The sequence below is a fragment of the Piliocolobus tephrosceles genome, chromosome 18, assembly GCF_002776525.5.
Source record: "Piliocolobus tephrosceles isolate RC106 chromosome 18, ASM277652v3, whole genome shotgun sequence".
Lineage (NCBI taxonomy): Eukaryota > Metazoa > Chordata > Mammalia > Primates > Cercopithecidae > Piliocolobus > Piliocolobus tephrosceles.
Genome location: NC_045451.1, coordinates 17,382,294 through 17,399,077, shown reverse-complemented (window position 1 = coordinate 17,399,077; position 16,784 = coordinate 17,382,294). Strand labels below are relative to the sequence as shown.

Genomic DNA, 16,784 nt, shown 5'->3' with positions numbered 1-16,784 from the left:
ACAAAATACTAATGGCTAGTATCTTGAATAGTAGGAATAGATATATACATACTTATCATTCTTTATACTTTTTTTTTTGATAGTTCAAAAAATGTTTTAATGTGAATTACATGAGAAAACTATAGTTCAGGAAGGTTAAACTACTTAATACCACTATTAAGTGATGGGCAAAAACACCTTCCATGTCTTCTTACTCCATTAAGTGGGAGTTGCAGCTCTTTAAACCAAAGTCTCAACAAAGGATACAAGGAAAAAGGCCCTACGGATGTCATCCAGATACAGCTGTCGAAACTGAGTTATATCAGTATTATAAGAGAACTGGATACTGGTAAGCTGTGAGATAATAAGAAAAATATTAATGCACAATAACAGTTGACTTATTTCTATATTTGAAGGCAAACTTACAATGGCTAAGTTACAATGGCTAGAAACATGCCCTGTGTTGACAAAAAAATAAAAACAATAAATCTTTCCCTCGGGTTTAATTACACCTTAAAAAAATCTGTCAAAAGGTAAAATAATATATAGAATACAGTTGTAGTGTTGCTATATGTGTAATAAAAGTGAGAATTGAGCTTTTTCTTATCTTATATAAATGCTTCATTTTAAAATTACTATATAAATTCTTCCCTTTTCAAAGACTAATTTCTCAGAGTGTCCTGATCATCTTAAACCTAGATATGGTATCATATTAAAAGGCATGGTAAAATTAAACGTTTGTTTATTTGTCCCTCTATTAATTCTATTTGCAGAGAAATTTTCTTTCTGTAAAAAAGCAACATATTCCTGTCTTTGGTAGAACAGAAAGCCACTCAATCCAACAAGGTGAGTGCACTCTTGCTTAAACACCTTCCACAAATAGAACACTAATGGGTGAATTTAAAGGTAGACTTTCCCCATTCCTACTTCCCATGTAATTTTCTAGTAAGTGATTGGGATGTTTTAATACTCTTTTCTAGAAAGAGATACATTTGCTTTCAGTTAAAAACATAGAATTTAAAAAGTAACACAATAATCCTCAGCCTGATGAAATATTTAATATTAAGGCTAATCTCTGAGTATTTACATGAATCTGCTCAAAACTGCTTTTTGTGTATTATTTTAATATTCAAGGACTAAAAGTTTAAAACCAGTAATTACTAAATATGCCTCACTAAAGTTTCTTCTTTATTGAAATTAATCATTCAGAATTATCAATAATAATCTACAAATTCAACTGGAGCCATATAAGGATGGATCAACTATGAAGGTATTTTCTGTAATATTCATTTTATGTGACCTTAGTAAAACTGTAAATAATCTATCACCAATTTCTCAGAATTATCATCAGCTCTAAATATAGACAAGAAACATCAATTTAACTCTGTAGCCCACCATGATAAAGGTATCTTAAAAATTGGTTGGATTTTAGCCAACTCAAAGAATTATGTGTTGCATAAACAATCTAAGATTTGGACTGAGGCCACAATCATTAAGGCAGCAGAATAAGCAATCTGGATTAGGATGAACAGAAAGAGAAAAACAACAATAGAAACTTAAATGTCACCTTATAATCAAATTCATAAATTGACTTGTGACAACATAAAAATTCTTCTAAGATAAATTGACGGAAGGAAAAATTGGATGTGAAAGATGAAAAAAAAAGTGAAAAGCATTCTTTTCTTTATTCCTTCACTTATATTGACATTTTTAAAAATCAATGATTCTCAAGTAATCACTAAGAAAAGCCCAACCTATACAACAACAAAATTGTGCTTTTCTGTGATAAGTAAAAAATCTTCCTTACCAATTACTAACTTAATTAATGCCAAACAACTAAAACTTTTTAACACTAAAATTTTAAGTAGAAAGAATTTTTGAAATAACATTGCAACTTCCTTATAGGATAGTGACTAATAGTCTCAAATAAAAACAACAATGACTTTGACCAGTTACCTTTTGTTTACAGCAAACACCAGATTGTTGTAGAGTTTCTTGTTCTATGTTTATCCAGACAAACATCAAACAAGACAATACTAGTGGAAAGACAGCTTCATACCTAACAGGTGGGGAAAGGTAGAAATGAAAAGCAAAAAACGGTAAAATAAGTAAAAATGCAAATTTACACTGAGGTCTTTCTCAAAATTAAAATAATTTGATAATACCTCTAAGTCACAATATTACAAAACTTAAATTTTCTAGGCTTTCCAGAAGAAGAAAGTAGGAAACTACTATTTAAATTTTAACCCCAACATCATCTTTTTTGAGTGACATGAAATCTTGAGATAATTATGTGTTTAAAATAATAGAAATATATAAAAGCCATTCATAAAGCAAATGACAGATACACATAAAAGAGAAAGAAGGCATGAAGACAAAGGCAAAAGATAATTCTTGAGGTAAAATTATTAACATACATAGAAGAGGAAGAGGAACACTCTAAATTTTCAAAAACATGGGTGCAACAAGAACACAAACATGAAAATTGTTTGACCTTATTGATAACATATGGAAATTAAAACAATGGTGATATCTCATATTTGCCAATATTAAAACAACAGTGTTGGCCGGGCATGGTGGCTCATGCCTGTAATCCCAGCACTTTGGCAGGCCAGGGCAGGCAGATCACAAGGTCAGGAGTTCGAGACCAGTCTGGCCAGCATAGTGAAAACCCTGTCTCTACTAAAAACACAAAAAATTAGGCGGGTGTGGTTGTGTGCGCCTGTAATTCCAGCTACTCAGGAGGCTGAGGCAGGAGAATCTTCTCTGAGAAGATTCTGTCTCAAAAACAAAACAGTGTTGACAAGAGGGTGATGAAAAAGGAACTCTCATATGCTCTCTATGGGAATATACACTTTCTGGAAGACCATCTGATACTATGTATTAAGAATCTCAAAAATATTCATATACTATAATGCAATAAGGCCATTTCTAAAAGTTTACCCTGAGAAAATAATCAGACATGTGCTACAATTTCCGTTATAAAGATATCTGTTGTAACACTGGTTACAGAAGGGGGAAACAAAAAACAACCTACATGTCCACAGGGGAATGATTAAATGTGTGGTACACCTACAGGCTGGAGTGTAAAATGGACACAAAAACAAAGGAGAAGTGCTCATGAGACAACACAGTGATAGAAGCCTTTTCTAAACAGTTTCTGCTTTGTCTGGGGCAAATGTTCCACCTTCATCATCCCTAAATGCTCTATTATAGTACTTACACCATCTTAATCACATGTTTACCTGTATGCATCTATTATTACTTTATAAAATCTTTGAAAACCAAGTCTGTGTCTGTCTCATCACCACTGCTGGCCCAGTTCACAAATATTTGCTGAGTGAGTTACTTATCTAATCAGAAGTTACAAAACAAAACAAAGACTTATTTCCTTTTTGAGTCTTTCAACTACCAAACTCTACAGCATATGGCATTATTTCCTAAAGATGAGAAAGCAAAAAAAATTCCAAACACTTTAAACGCTATTACAAATTATAAAATTATAACACTGAAGACTGGGCAGAAGAAAAGATTCAGGTTTCAGAAAACATACACAAATCACTTGATATGTAAGACTTAGAAGGCCCAGGGATATGAACAGATACTACACACATGAGAAAACAGCATGAGTAAAACAAGTACAGAAAACTGTACAAAGCAGTGCCATTTCTGACCTGTTAATACAACGTTTGATATTCTTATTTAAAAATGGAAATACCAAATACTGTTACATATTTGTTACAGATACGATGAAACAGTACTCCTCATATATAGTTTGTTGTAGATATTATACATTGGCACTGTTCTTAAGACAATTACAAGTTAAAAAAAGAAAGTTCATACCCAATGGCCCACATACACTATATGAGAAGTGAACAAAGGAAATAATCCAGACTATGAAAACGCTTATGCATAAAAACAGAACTCAAAATATTATGTGTAATAATAAAAAGTTGAAATAAAATCCATATCATGAAATATTAAATATCTATTAAAATGGTGGCTAGGAAGCCTATGAGCCACCTAGAAAATGCTTCTGAAATTATGTGAATTAGAAAAAAAGATCCAAAATAGAACATGTACTGCGATTAATTTTATGTTAAAAAGACAAATATGGGGGGTAACACCAGAAAGAAATATACCAGAACATTAATAAGGGTAGAGTTAATACATGCTTTTATTCCTTATCCCTACTTTCCATAATGTGATGACTCTATATGTCCAGTGATTTTTTAAAAATTGAAAAACAAATATTTAGAATGCTTATATCCCTGGCCTTTCTTTAAAGTTCAGTTCAATGTCCTTGATGGCACTAACTCAGCTTTCCTATTCAAGCTCTTTCTCTAGTCAGTCTTCGTTTCATACAATACACAACTTCATTAACTCACAGTAACTTAATTGTTTGATTTTGTAATTGCCTAACACTGTAAAATATAGTTCTTATTTTGTAGCAGCTTATAACTCTATTGTATACCAGTATTACACTAATGGTTCTCTCTGTGTGTCTGCAGAGCGCTCCGGACACCGGATATATGAAAGAAAAAACAACTGTTGATTAATTGAATCAAGGTACATACTCTGAACAAAAGGGGACCATAATTTTTTTAAAGATTTGCAGTTATATATGAAGTTATTGTTTCCTAATATTTAAAAACATAAATGTCATAGTTCTACAAATAGTAGAATTTATTTATTTCCTTTTAAAAAACTATACATTATGATCACTTTCTTTTGTAAAATGTAGATGAATAAACCAGATAAAGATAATCTTCCTATGGGACTTTATCTCTTAAGACAATCAATATTTTGTATAAAGTCTGTATATCTGCATTAATAAACTGAAATATCAATGAAATGTCATCACAGGCTCAGGGAGAACATAATGAAAACTTACTAAATTAGGATCTGCTGGTTTGGTCTCTGTGCAAATTGAATAGGGCTGACAAGGCATTTAGCTTTGTATTATAGTTTGCTAAGCAAAGGAATAATGCAAAGAAAATTTCAAAGGGAAATGTTTAACCAGCGCTAACCAAGAGAACAAGCTATTTTCAAGTATTACAATAGCTCCATTTGCATAAAATAATTAAGTGCTGGTTAAAAATGAATCTTCTTTATTCATTAAATCAAGAATGCATTGTAAGAATTTAGGATTACTATTGCTGTATTTCTATATTGTAACTATATTTCTTTTAAATATTCTGTAATTCTGAATATTCAATAATTTACACAGAGAACCCTCCAGGTCATCCAAAATGGTAAGGCTGAATCATAACAGGTGGACTATGTTTTACAGAACTGATTTGACACTGAGAAAATGTACTGATTGAAATGACTGAACTGTGCTATTTCAAGATACTCTTTTCAATTTTTTTTGGCAAAGCTAGATATACTTTCTGATGTTTAATAATATATCTCTTAATGAATTCATTAATAAGGTCATATAGTGCCTTATTCTGATTTTAGGTATAGATTTTCCCTTTTTAGATTTTAAGTTATGATTCTGATTATGCTTATTATAATTTGTTTTGACATCTCCTATGACTATTAAATTGATGATTTAAAATACTTATCCCCTATGTAAGTTACATGATTAATCATGCTACATTATGAAATAGTTTTTTCATTCAAAATTAAACTTCAATTATCTTTGTTTCTTGCTCTCCTTTTCTAATTCAGCAAATCAGATCTATTTTTATACTTGTTTACATTTTTTAATCAACTACACATCTCTTTAAATCTGTTTATTGTTTTAGAATTTGAAAGTTCAAAAAAGAGAAAGGTCTATTGATTAAGAGACTATACGGAAGTTAGTACATATTTCTGGACACTTTCAAACATTTATTTCCTTAAATCAACCTCTGGGTGTAATCTCTTAATAAAATTCATGAGTCTCCCTGAAACGGTAGGCTAGAATAGAAGTTATTTTAACTTCTGCTTTCTTATATAGATTAAAAACTTGTGCATAGTCGAATTCATTTTTACTCTCACAGATTCTAATTTAACAAAATTATTTATCCTGAAATTTCACTAATAAAGGGGGAAACTGTGAAAGATTTTAAGCTCTCATGTTTATCACTCTTGAATAACAGATGCTCATAAATTTCCAGTTTTATTTTAAAGTTCTACTTCAAAGGTCTAAATCTCAAAGAAAGCCTCTCTTAAAATCTCATTAGGTAGCTGGTAAAAAGTTCCATGACATTTGTATCACATCTTCAGAGCTATGGCCCACATCTGGTTAGGCAGGGGGAAGGGAAACAAAAGGAGATAGACAGCTTTGGTGAAAAAAAGGTTTAGGGCCCCACTGGATCATCTCTTACATGAGACTACAAGAACTCCTGAGGTCTAGGTCACTTAGGGTGTTAGGGTCTACTGTGGGAAGACTTTGAGAACACCTCTCTAATTTTGAATTATGACAATTAAGTTTCCAAAAGGGAGAACCTGAGCCTTAGACCCCAAATGGCTTTACAAAATCATTTGAACTGTGAATAATCTTATAGCATAATGGTGAATCCCTAGGTTTAGTCTAACTTCGATCAAGATTGTGTATTTGGGACAAAATTCAAACTGTTTATGAGTGGTGTTTATTCACTGTTTGTTCTAGTCATTGTTTGTTATAATGTGCACATTTCTTACCCTCATAAAGATTTAAGTAAGGACAAAATTCAAAAACAAGAAAAGAATTCTTCAAAGATAACAGACAGAGTATATCCCTGTCTTCACTGAGTTCTAGAAAATGCTTTGGGATTCACCCCAAGTCAAGCTGCTGATTTTTTGTTTTCTTTTGTTTTGTTTTGGTAAGAAAATTTCAATCTTAAATAAAAATCTTTAAAAGTTTTGGGAAAATATTCTGAAGGTTCTCTGAATGAAATGAATATTTGAACTGTGAGATGTGTAAGATTAAAAAAGTACTATATTCAAAGAGGAATGGACAAATCAAAGCATAATTTAAAATGGATACAAGGAATGCAATAAAAAATAAAAGTCAATGAGACTTAAAATTCTTCCATAATCAATCAGAATTTTCTACCATTATAGTTAAGTGATATTTTAGCAACTTCAGAAAAGAGAAACACAAAGACAGCAAGCAATACTATGAAATGGATAAAAAAAAGAAAACAGAAGATTACAGATAGAGTCAGATATAGTTCTCACTGAGAAGTAAATATTTATAATGTATCCCTCAAGATTTAGAAAATATTTTTCATTTCCAGAAGTTAAATACTAATAGAGAAAATATCAATATATCATTTAAAACTTGCTGCTATAAAATTAAATTGTTAAAAAGTTTATACCCTGTGCTTAGAAGTAGGTAGGTTGACATCAATGAAAGAAGTATGCTGAACAATCGCTGAAAGACAGCTAGAGAACTCAGTAGTGGCACAACCAAGGAAGAGGCTGCAATGAAACAAAACAGGTCATTTGTCAGTACAAGAGACACAAAAAAATGTTAGTGTAGAGCCAGGCATGGTGGCTCACACCTGTAATCTCAGCACTTTGGGAGGCTGAGGTGGGTGGATCACCTGAGGTCAGGAATTCGAGACCAGCCTTGCCAACATGGTAAAATCCCATCTTTACCAAAAATACAAAAATTAGCCGGGTGTGGTGGCAGGCGCCTGTAATCCCAGCTATTCAGGAGGCTGAGGTAGGAGAATTGCTTGAACTTGGAGGCAAAGGTTGCAGTGAGCCGAGAACAAAAACAAAAAAAGTTACTGTAGAAGCCCTGAATAATCTAGTATCATTTTGGCATTTATTGCTTTGTGACCTTGAACATGAGGCTACATTTCCCCTAATTATAGTCAGGCCTCACATTTTTAATTAATACTACATTTCATTGTTTTAACTATGCTCAGATTTTCTCAATTTATATTCAGCCCAGATCACAGTAATAATATTAACTCAAAAATGAACTATTTTTTAATGAAATAAACGTATTACTCAAGATTTAGCACCCTTTGCTTAATTAGGCATTTATATCTTAGTTCAAAGACAACTTACTCCTCAGAAACTGATTTTTTCCTAACCCCTTCCTTCTCCAAGTTTGCCCACTGTAAAGTATGCACTGACAGTTGCAGTATGCCCCTTGGAAAAGAGAACAGGAATGAGTTCACCATGCGTGAGAGTTGTATTAACTCTCCCCCGGGGTTAATAAAACGAACTACCCAAGCGGAGGAAGGGCAGATGAAGTGGGTGGGGTGGCAAAATGTAAACTCCTCCATCCCTATTCTGGGAAGGAAATGTGCGTAACTTCCTAATCCCCCTAGTGCTCTAGAGTTTGAAGATAGACAAGATGGGATGAAATCCCGGCTGAATCACTTATTAACTGCTCAAACTATAGGGCAAGTTCATTAACTGACCTAGGCAGAAATTTACCCACCTATCAAATAGAGATGACATTAAAAAGTCATCTTTTAAATACAATTTCACCTATACAGTGTTCCCTGAGCATAGTGCCTAGCACATAGTGCTTAGTAACTGTTAATTGTGGTTATTATTATTAGTCAACATCTTCTAAATTAATTTACATGGAATGTCAATTTCATCTAAAGTCAAGTCACTGCAAGATTTAAGACTATGAAGTTATATTTTTAATACCCTTACATGAGTAGCTTCTTTTTTTCCAGATGTGTAGTTCCAATCATAATCAACTGATACATATTTTAACTGGAAGAAATAACATTTCAATATCTCTGATTTTAAAAGTCAGTTAATCTGTTGGACAAATGGTGGTTGTTAAAAAATAAAAAATAAAAAACAAAGTAAATAACAAAAGTCAGTTCAAACGAGACTTCTTCTGTAAAACTGTACACATTTTCTGTCCTTGTTCTACTTTTGTCTAAATGCTTGATAAGATACTAAAGGGGAAATAAGAGTCTCTATTCTAAATGACATAAGTAGAACCAATTTCAAAACATACCGTCCATTTGGAGATCATAGCATATTAAGCAAAAATGCTCATTAAAGCTAGACCATGGTGTATCTGTGCCTAAAAGAGATCTTTGGAGATACTGATGACTTACCTATGAGTTAATTTTATTTCATGTCTTACATCATTTTGTAGGTATCCTCTAGAAGCTAGCTCTACCAATCCCAAGAAGGAAAGATGTTGTTTAAAATACATGCCCAGAGAAACTTTTATGTTTGGAGAACAACAGCAGTAAACTGATTCTAAATCTCCTCCTCACCATTCCAAAACAATAATCAAATAAACAAGGACAATAAAAAAAATCATACAGGATACTCCAAATAGAGAAAGAAGCACATAAAACAATGCATAATGTATAAGTGTGCTCTACTACAACATAAGAAGATTTGACAGAATCTTATTGACAGAATCTTCAATTTGTTGTAGTAGAGCACACTTACACATTATGCAGTGTTTTATATGCTTCTTGAGAACAAGCCTAAGAGCCATGTTAGTAAACATGAATGAGCTCAACTCACCTTTTTATTTAAAAGAAAAAAAACTGTGGAATTGGCACATAAAGCAAAACCTAACTCTAGGCAGAACACAGGAACTAAACTTAAAATACAGTGATTCAAAAAGGCTAAAAATAAAGCTAATGGAAACAATACGAAATCTAGAGTTGCAATCCTGATACCAAAGTATACTTTAGACCAAAAACAATCAATAAGGCAAAGAAGAACACTTTATGATGTTAAAAGTGACATTCCACAATGATAATATAATAGTTATGAATATTTTGCTGCAAACAACATACCTAAAACAAAATTATGACATCCTTCACAGAAATAGAAAATAAAATCCTAAAATTCATATGGAACCACAAATGACTCTGAATAGCTAAAGCAATCCTGAGCTTTTAAAAAGAGAACAAAGCTGGAGGCATCATGAAGTCATGCTGAAGGCATGATTTCAAAGTATACTACAAAGCTATAGTAACCCAAACAACATGGTACTGGCATAGAAACAGACACATAGGTGAATGGAACAGAATAGAGAACCCAGAAATAAATCCACACATTTATAGCCAACTCATTTAGACAAAGGCACCAAGAACATACACTGAGGAAAGGACCGTCTCTCCAAATAGTGCTAGGAAAATGGAATATCCATATTCAAAACAATAAAACAAGACCCTTATCTCTTACCACATAAAAAAGAAATCAACTCAAAATGGATTAAAGACTTAAATGTAAGACCTGAAACTATGAAACTACTAGAAGAAAACATTGGGAAAACACTTCAGGACAGTAGTCTGACAAAGATGTTTTGGATAAGACCTCAAAAGCACAGGCAACAAAAGCAAAAGTAGACAAATGGGATTATATCAAGCTTAAAAGCTTCTGCATAGCAAAGGAAACCATCAACAGAGTGAAGAGATAACCTACAGAATGGGAGAAAATATTTGCAAACTACCCATCTGACAAGAATTAATAAACAAAATATAGAAAAAGTACAAACAATTCAACAGCAAAAAAACCTATTAATTCAACTAAAAAATGGCCAAATGATCTGAGTAGACATTTCTCAGAAGAAGACGTAAAAATGGCCAACAGGTATATGAAAAAATATTCACTATCACTAATCTTCAAAGAAATGCAAATCAAAACCACAATGAGATATCATCACGCCCCAGTTAGAATTGCTATTATCAAAAAGACAAAAAATAGCAGATGCTGGCAATGATGTGGAGACGGGGGAAACTTTGTACATTGTTGGTGGGAATGTAAGTTAGTACAGCCATTCATGAGAGGTGGGCCCCCATGACCCAAACAACAAAAATCATCAAAAGATGTAAAAGTTAAAGCGTATGTCAAATTATTCACTGGCATTACAAAGTGTCTTCTCTGAACAAAAAACTTGGGCTCAAAACTTGCTCTTGTCTTCCAACTGGAAGGGAAAACCTAAGTCCTAAAATTACATGTTTGCTTCACACATATATTTCAACATTCTCAATTAAGAGGACTACATAGAAAAATATGCTTTCAAATGTTTAACTAGCTTTAAAAAATACGTAAGGTATACTAGTCGATGTTATTTTCAGGAAGGGAAACAGATAAAATTTAAACATTTCCCAGTCCCTGTGTAAGAACAGAGAATTTATGAATTGGCATGAAAATGAAACATAAGATCCTCTTCACCCTTTCCTCTTTTGGAATTACTTAGTCGAATCTTATAAGATGTTAATAAATACATAGCTTTATTATCAGGTCATAAATATTCTATCCAACTATCTTAGTAACACATGCATGCACACGAGAATTCTCTTTGTTAAATTCCAGCAAGAGATAGAAATAATAGCTCGTTATTATTATTTTCCTGCAACAAAATTATTTCTTTCAATAATGATACAGACATAAACAGATCATTTAAAAATAACTAAGTTGATATCAAATTACCTCACTTGGTTTGAGTGGCCTCTTACCTAATGTTGCCCAGCTAATAATTTGATTCATAAGAGGCAGTCCTTGCTTCCTAAGTAGACTACTCTGGGTGCTATACACAACATACATGGAGAGCACTGTGCTCAGCACCTAAAGACAAAGATGAAATAAGTTAAAAAAAGAGAAGGTAGTGAAAGACTATAACTAGCAAGAATGTAAGACATTCTTATTTCTGAGATGTTAAAATCTGGAAAAAATGTGTATCTTGGAATCAATGAAATACAGTGGACAGTACAGGAACTGATGCAAGTTAATAAACCTAATGCAAAAATGAATTTGGTAACAGAGTTACCTAATACTCAGGGGTATGTCTAACAAAGCACATAAGAATGTTAGCATGATATTCTTGGCTACCCTAGAGAGAGATCCAGAAACATTCACTTCTGTCAAAGCACTCATTATTCTGGATACATTCTGTCAAAGCTACTATGGCTTAAGTGTAAAGCCAGTCAGAGTACCATTTAAAAAGAAACATATGTTCCAATGGCTTGACAGGATTTTTGACAAAAAATTTCTTCTCTTTTTATAAGTTCCCTGTTGCCCTCCAAGAATGAATTTAACTTGTGATGTAATCTTTCAAATGTTGTGTATTTTTATTTCAGAGTGTTCTTGGAAATACCATCTACTATCCCAGCTCTATTCTTGAGGAAATTTTTTGAGAAGACTCACATGAGTTTTGCTTTTTGTCTGTGATCTAAACGTGGTTATTTATTTATTTATTTATTCGGTTAAAAAGAAAAACAGATGTTTTCCATCCTTATCTATGGAAAAAGTTGTCATTTTATAGACTACCACATGATATGATATTCATCACAACCCTATTAGATATTATCTCTACAGATTAAAAACAAACTGAAGTGGCTGGGTGTGGTGGCTCATGCCTGTAATCCCAGGACTTTGGGAGGCCGGGGCCAGTAGATCACCTGAGGTCAGGAGTTCAAGACCAGCCTGGCCAACATGGTGAAACCCCGAGTCTACTAAATATACAACATTAGCCAGGCATAGTGGCTCACGCCTGTAATCCCAGCTACTCAGGAAGCTGAGGCAGGAGAATCACTTGAACCCGTAAGGCAGAGGTTGCAGTGACCTGAGACTGCACCACTGCACTCCAGCCTGGGTGACAAGAGCGAGACTCCATCTCAAACACACACACACACACACACACACACACACACACACACTGAAATCAAATTACTAAAAAGTACCCATCTAGTATGCAGCGTAACTGGGAACTGACTCAATTTTGAAACACCAAGTTGAAAGTTATTTTCACCACACCAAAGTCACCAACCATGCTGAAGTTTAGTTTCACCTGGGACATTAACTGAAGTCTTAAACTGGCTATTCTTAATATAAACATACCCCAGGCTGCTTTCACTTCAAAGAAGTGACCTTCCCTGACCCAAATGAGGACAAGGTAGAATCTCAATCCAGAGGAAGCCCTTTTCAGTTCAACTTTTTATCAATACAGGTGTCCCTTCAGTTTCGGTAACCTCTGCTCTTCAGGCATCACTGGGCTGCCTATTATGGACCTTTTGCCATTTCATACCTCTTAAAGAACACATTTCCATGTAGCATTTTAAACAGAAAGCTTTCTTCTCAGCTGGCAGACACTAAGTAGCATAAAGGTAATGGCATTTTATGAACATAATTAAATACAACCATAGGACACATTTTTGGTATCATTAGTACAACATAGTATTGAAAATCTGTAACAGACCTGTAATAGATGTACCAACAGCTCTTCCTTTCTAAAGCTATCTTTTCTTTTCATGAGAGATGTTACAACACACAGGGACAGCAGAAGAACCAGCAAGCCTGCACCCATCCTGTTTTGAAATACAATTCACAATTTTAAATTTTCTTCAGATATTTACTGAACACGTATCAGATGGAACTATGAGACATCTTATTCTAATACAGAACCTCTCAGTCATTTGGCTTAATTAAGAGGAAGTAGCAAAAAGGGTACATTTTAAGATTTTTAAGAAAACTTTAAGATTTTAAGAAAACTTAAAATCTTAGGATAAAGATACTGCTGGATGGGACTATTTGCAACTTCTCCCCACAATTTTTTAAGTATGTCTACCTTACTTCTATAATTTAATTTTTAAAAATTTTAGGCATATCAAATACTATAATATTTAGCCTGAATTGGGCAAATTTACAAAAATTTACAATATAAAACATAACTAAACAAGTATATTATCAGTATCTACAACATGTATTTTGTGATTATGAAACTTACTCATGCAAAAAGTATCTACATATATAACCCATGTTATTTCTAGTAGGAGAAACAGCTCCCTTCTGTGACAGACCCTGGTATTTTCCTCAGCTGCTCCTGGCTGAGGGAAGAGGTAGGCTGTGGTCACATGGGTGGCATGCAGGTGAGGTATTTGTACAGTAATGAAACAACAAATTACACCTTTCAAGAACACCAGGTATAGTATGTTTCCTAAAGTCAAAGGTGACTGATACCAGGGAAATGGTGCCCTACTGTTGAGCTCTTTCTCACCTCCTTAACATCTGAATAACATAGTACAGCCAAAATGATGCTGAGGATGAAATCCGGAACCCAAATAGAACTAAGAGAAAAGGAATTGGTTGAAGAGAAAAAAGAAAGAGCAAAAAGCAGAGCTGGACACCTAAGAAGAATGCAAAGCAGGAATCGCCAGAAAAATGCTTGACGGTTATTGCTGATGCTTCAAATACAATCTTTGAGAATCCTAAGGAGAAAGGTAATCATATATTCAACATGGATGATCATTAAAATTTAGGAAAAAATAGTCACATATGATCAAGATTCTTTGCTTTTTCTTTTTCTCTTTCTTAAGTTTTAGAATAATTTGGTATTTAAACGTATTGGCATATATGTTTTTACTTTAGAACACTGGAGTACCAGACATTACAACCATGTTGTACACATGTTTGCTTTTTCCTTTAATTGTATCCTTAAATGTTTATAAAATGACATCTTTGTAATTTTCTGAAGAAGGGAGATGCTGTGACAGATGAAAAAGAGAGTAGAAGTTTCCCCATGAAGCAGGAATCAAAATAAGTAAGTTGCAAATACAGCTAGTAGGATAAACTTAAAATCACTGAGCAATTTAAATTTAGAGGGAAACAATACAATTTTCTAAAATATAAATTAGATTTCTCATATTTTAACAAGTTTATTTGCTTCCCACATTCATCCTTAATAGAATATGCAAGTGGCAAATTTATACAATTTCCTTCCCTTTTAGCATATGTTACATTCTGCTCAACTATGCCAATACTGCTTCAGCAGGACTGATAGGCAGAGACTGATGAAGGGAAGGAAACGGGCTTTATAGAAACATTACAAGAGCTTACAGAGCAATCTGAATCAAGAAATAAATGAAAATATTTGAATTCATTTTCTCACATACTACTTGTAGGTTATGAAAGTTGCAAAATATTTTGACTTAGTAATGCTCGAATGAAGTATGGCTTAGATAGTATGGTGTTAGAATTCAATACAATTATTTTGAGCTCTGCTAATAAATTGACTTCCTGGGATAATTCCTGATCTATTCCATATTGGTAGTCTCATATAAATAGGAGAAAATGTATAGAATCTCATAAATCAGCACATATTTTTACAAAATATTATTTAGCTAATCTTCCTTGATTTAAAAATATATACCCTTATCCATTACAGATTTGGTTAAAATGTTTTAAAAAATGCTTATAGCGTTCTGAAGAAAGTAACAAAAATGATTTAATTTCTAATTCCCATGATTAGAAAATAAGAGAGGAAATGTGTTAAATGAAATAATGATCATACACATATTCAAACAGCCCATAATTTACTTGACAATAAAGTGCAGTTAAAAGCAAAGGTAACCAGTTATTTTATAGATTTATTTAGGTCTATTGAAGAGAAATAAATATAGCAGCATAGTAGGGAATTTAGGTAAGATATGCAGAAGAATTTTCAAACAATTTGGCTAAACATGGGAAAGCTGTCAAGGTAAACAGAGTTTCCTCCCACAGAGATCTTTACATTCAATTTAGAATAGCAGAAAATTTAATTTTTACATGACATTTTAGTGTGGACATGATTGAAGCAAAGAGGGCTAACACAGTATCTTTGAGACCTTTCTGTTTTGGCAACAGAACAGTTTTTCATATGAAACTAAAACTTTTACTGATTCCTCCAAGTATAAAAGAAAGAAAACCTTCTAGACTTAAACAAACAAAAAAAAATGGGGGGCATTTTAAGTTATCAGTGGCACAATTTCATTATGAAAGCCCGGAAGCACCTACTAGGAGGTTTAATGACTCTTAGAACCTAGGCTAAAATCATGACCAATGGTTTGATATTGGTATTTTAAATTCCCATTAGTTTACATGATTTTAAATTCTTGACCAAGATTAGGTTCAAATTTTACAGTGTTAATTGAGGGAAAAAAAACTGTATTGAAAAGAAAAGAAAATACAATATTATTCATACACTAGAGAGATGTCTGGCTTCCGACCTACAACCGGCATCAGTGGGAACACTGCCAGGAGCACAGAGAAGAAAGCCCAACTCAGTGAGGTCACCTAAAATCAAGAAGAAAGTTATCTTTAGACAAATAGGGTATAGAAAACTATCATCAGTGTTTCACAGACTAGGACTGTGACGGTACAAGGAAAATGCAAAGCCTTACAGCATGTATTATTTTATTTTTCAAATACTTTCTAGCAGAATCAACAGCTAACTACTTTAAAAAGTAATAGTTACTGTTTGTGAAGGATCTGTTGCATAGGAGGTACAGTATTAGGTATAATATGAGCATTTTCTCATTTAATTCTCACAATAACCTCCAGAGGCAGGTATTATTTTTCCCAATGCATCAGATGATGAAACAGAGCTCAGAGAAGTTAAAATATAAGTAGTACCAGGTCCATGACAAGTAAATAAAATAACCAGGATTTAAACCTGCATGAAGTGCTTCATTCAATTTATGTTAGACCATGTATTGATGAAGACATCTATAAAAAAGGTGGCCTACAATAATCATCAAACAATTGAGCCCAGAAGGAAAATAAGTAAAACTACTTTTGTAATTAGATTAAGATCCCTCACAAATTAAAAGATCAATAATCCCATTCATTGAAGTTTTTTTAATAAATTTTCAGAGTAGAAAGAAGATATCTTCCTGCTACTTCTATCAAAAAGTATGAAAGTGGAAATAGGAGAGCATTCTTTGTAGAAGCACATTGTAATTCCCTACCTCGCTGAAGGAAGAAAATCAAGACTCAATATATTTTAATAATTTAATAATTATATATCTATAATAAATACATCCTTCTCCAGAAAAAAAAAAAAAAAAAACTGAGTGGTTCAGAGTAAGGAGGGAGATGTCTCCTGTGACTCAAGTTCAGAG

General features: G+C 33.0%; 1 protein-coding gene across 4 annotated transcripts in view; it reads right to left on the bottom strand.

The window, feature by feature from the left end:
* Positions 1-16,784, bottom strand: part of PIGN (phosphatidylinositol glycan anchor biosynthesis class N) — a 151,719-nt gene that overhangs the window by 40,348 nt on the left and 94,587 nt on the right. For all 4 annotated transcript variants that reach the window (XM_026448256.1, XM_026448257.1, XM_026448255.1 and 1 more), the window contains 6 exons: positions 15,866-15,957; positions 13,106-13,214; positions 11,367-11,475; positions 7,272-7,374; positions 1,936-2,038; positions 247-333 (listed from right to left, as the gene is read on the bottom strand). In XM_026448256.1, coding sequence (XP_026304041.1) covers positions 247-333; positions 1,936-2,038; positions 7,272-7,374; positions 11,367-11,475; positions 13,106-13,214; positions 15,866-15,957 — 603 coding nt within the window. The remainder of the gene's footprint in view (positions 1-246; positions 334-1,935; positions 2,039-7,271; positions 7,375-11,366; positions 11,476-13,105; positions 13,215-15,865; positions 15,958-16,784) is intronic.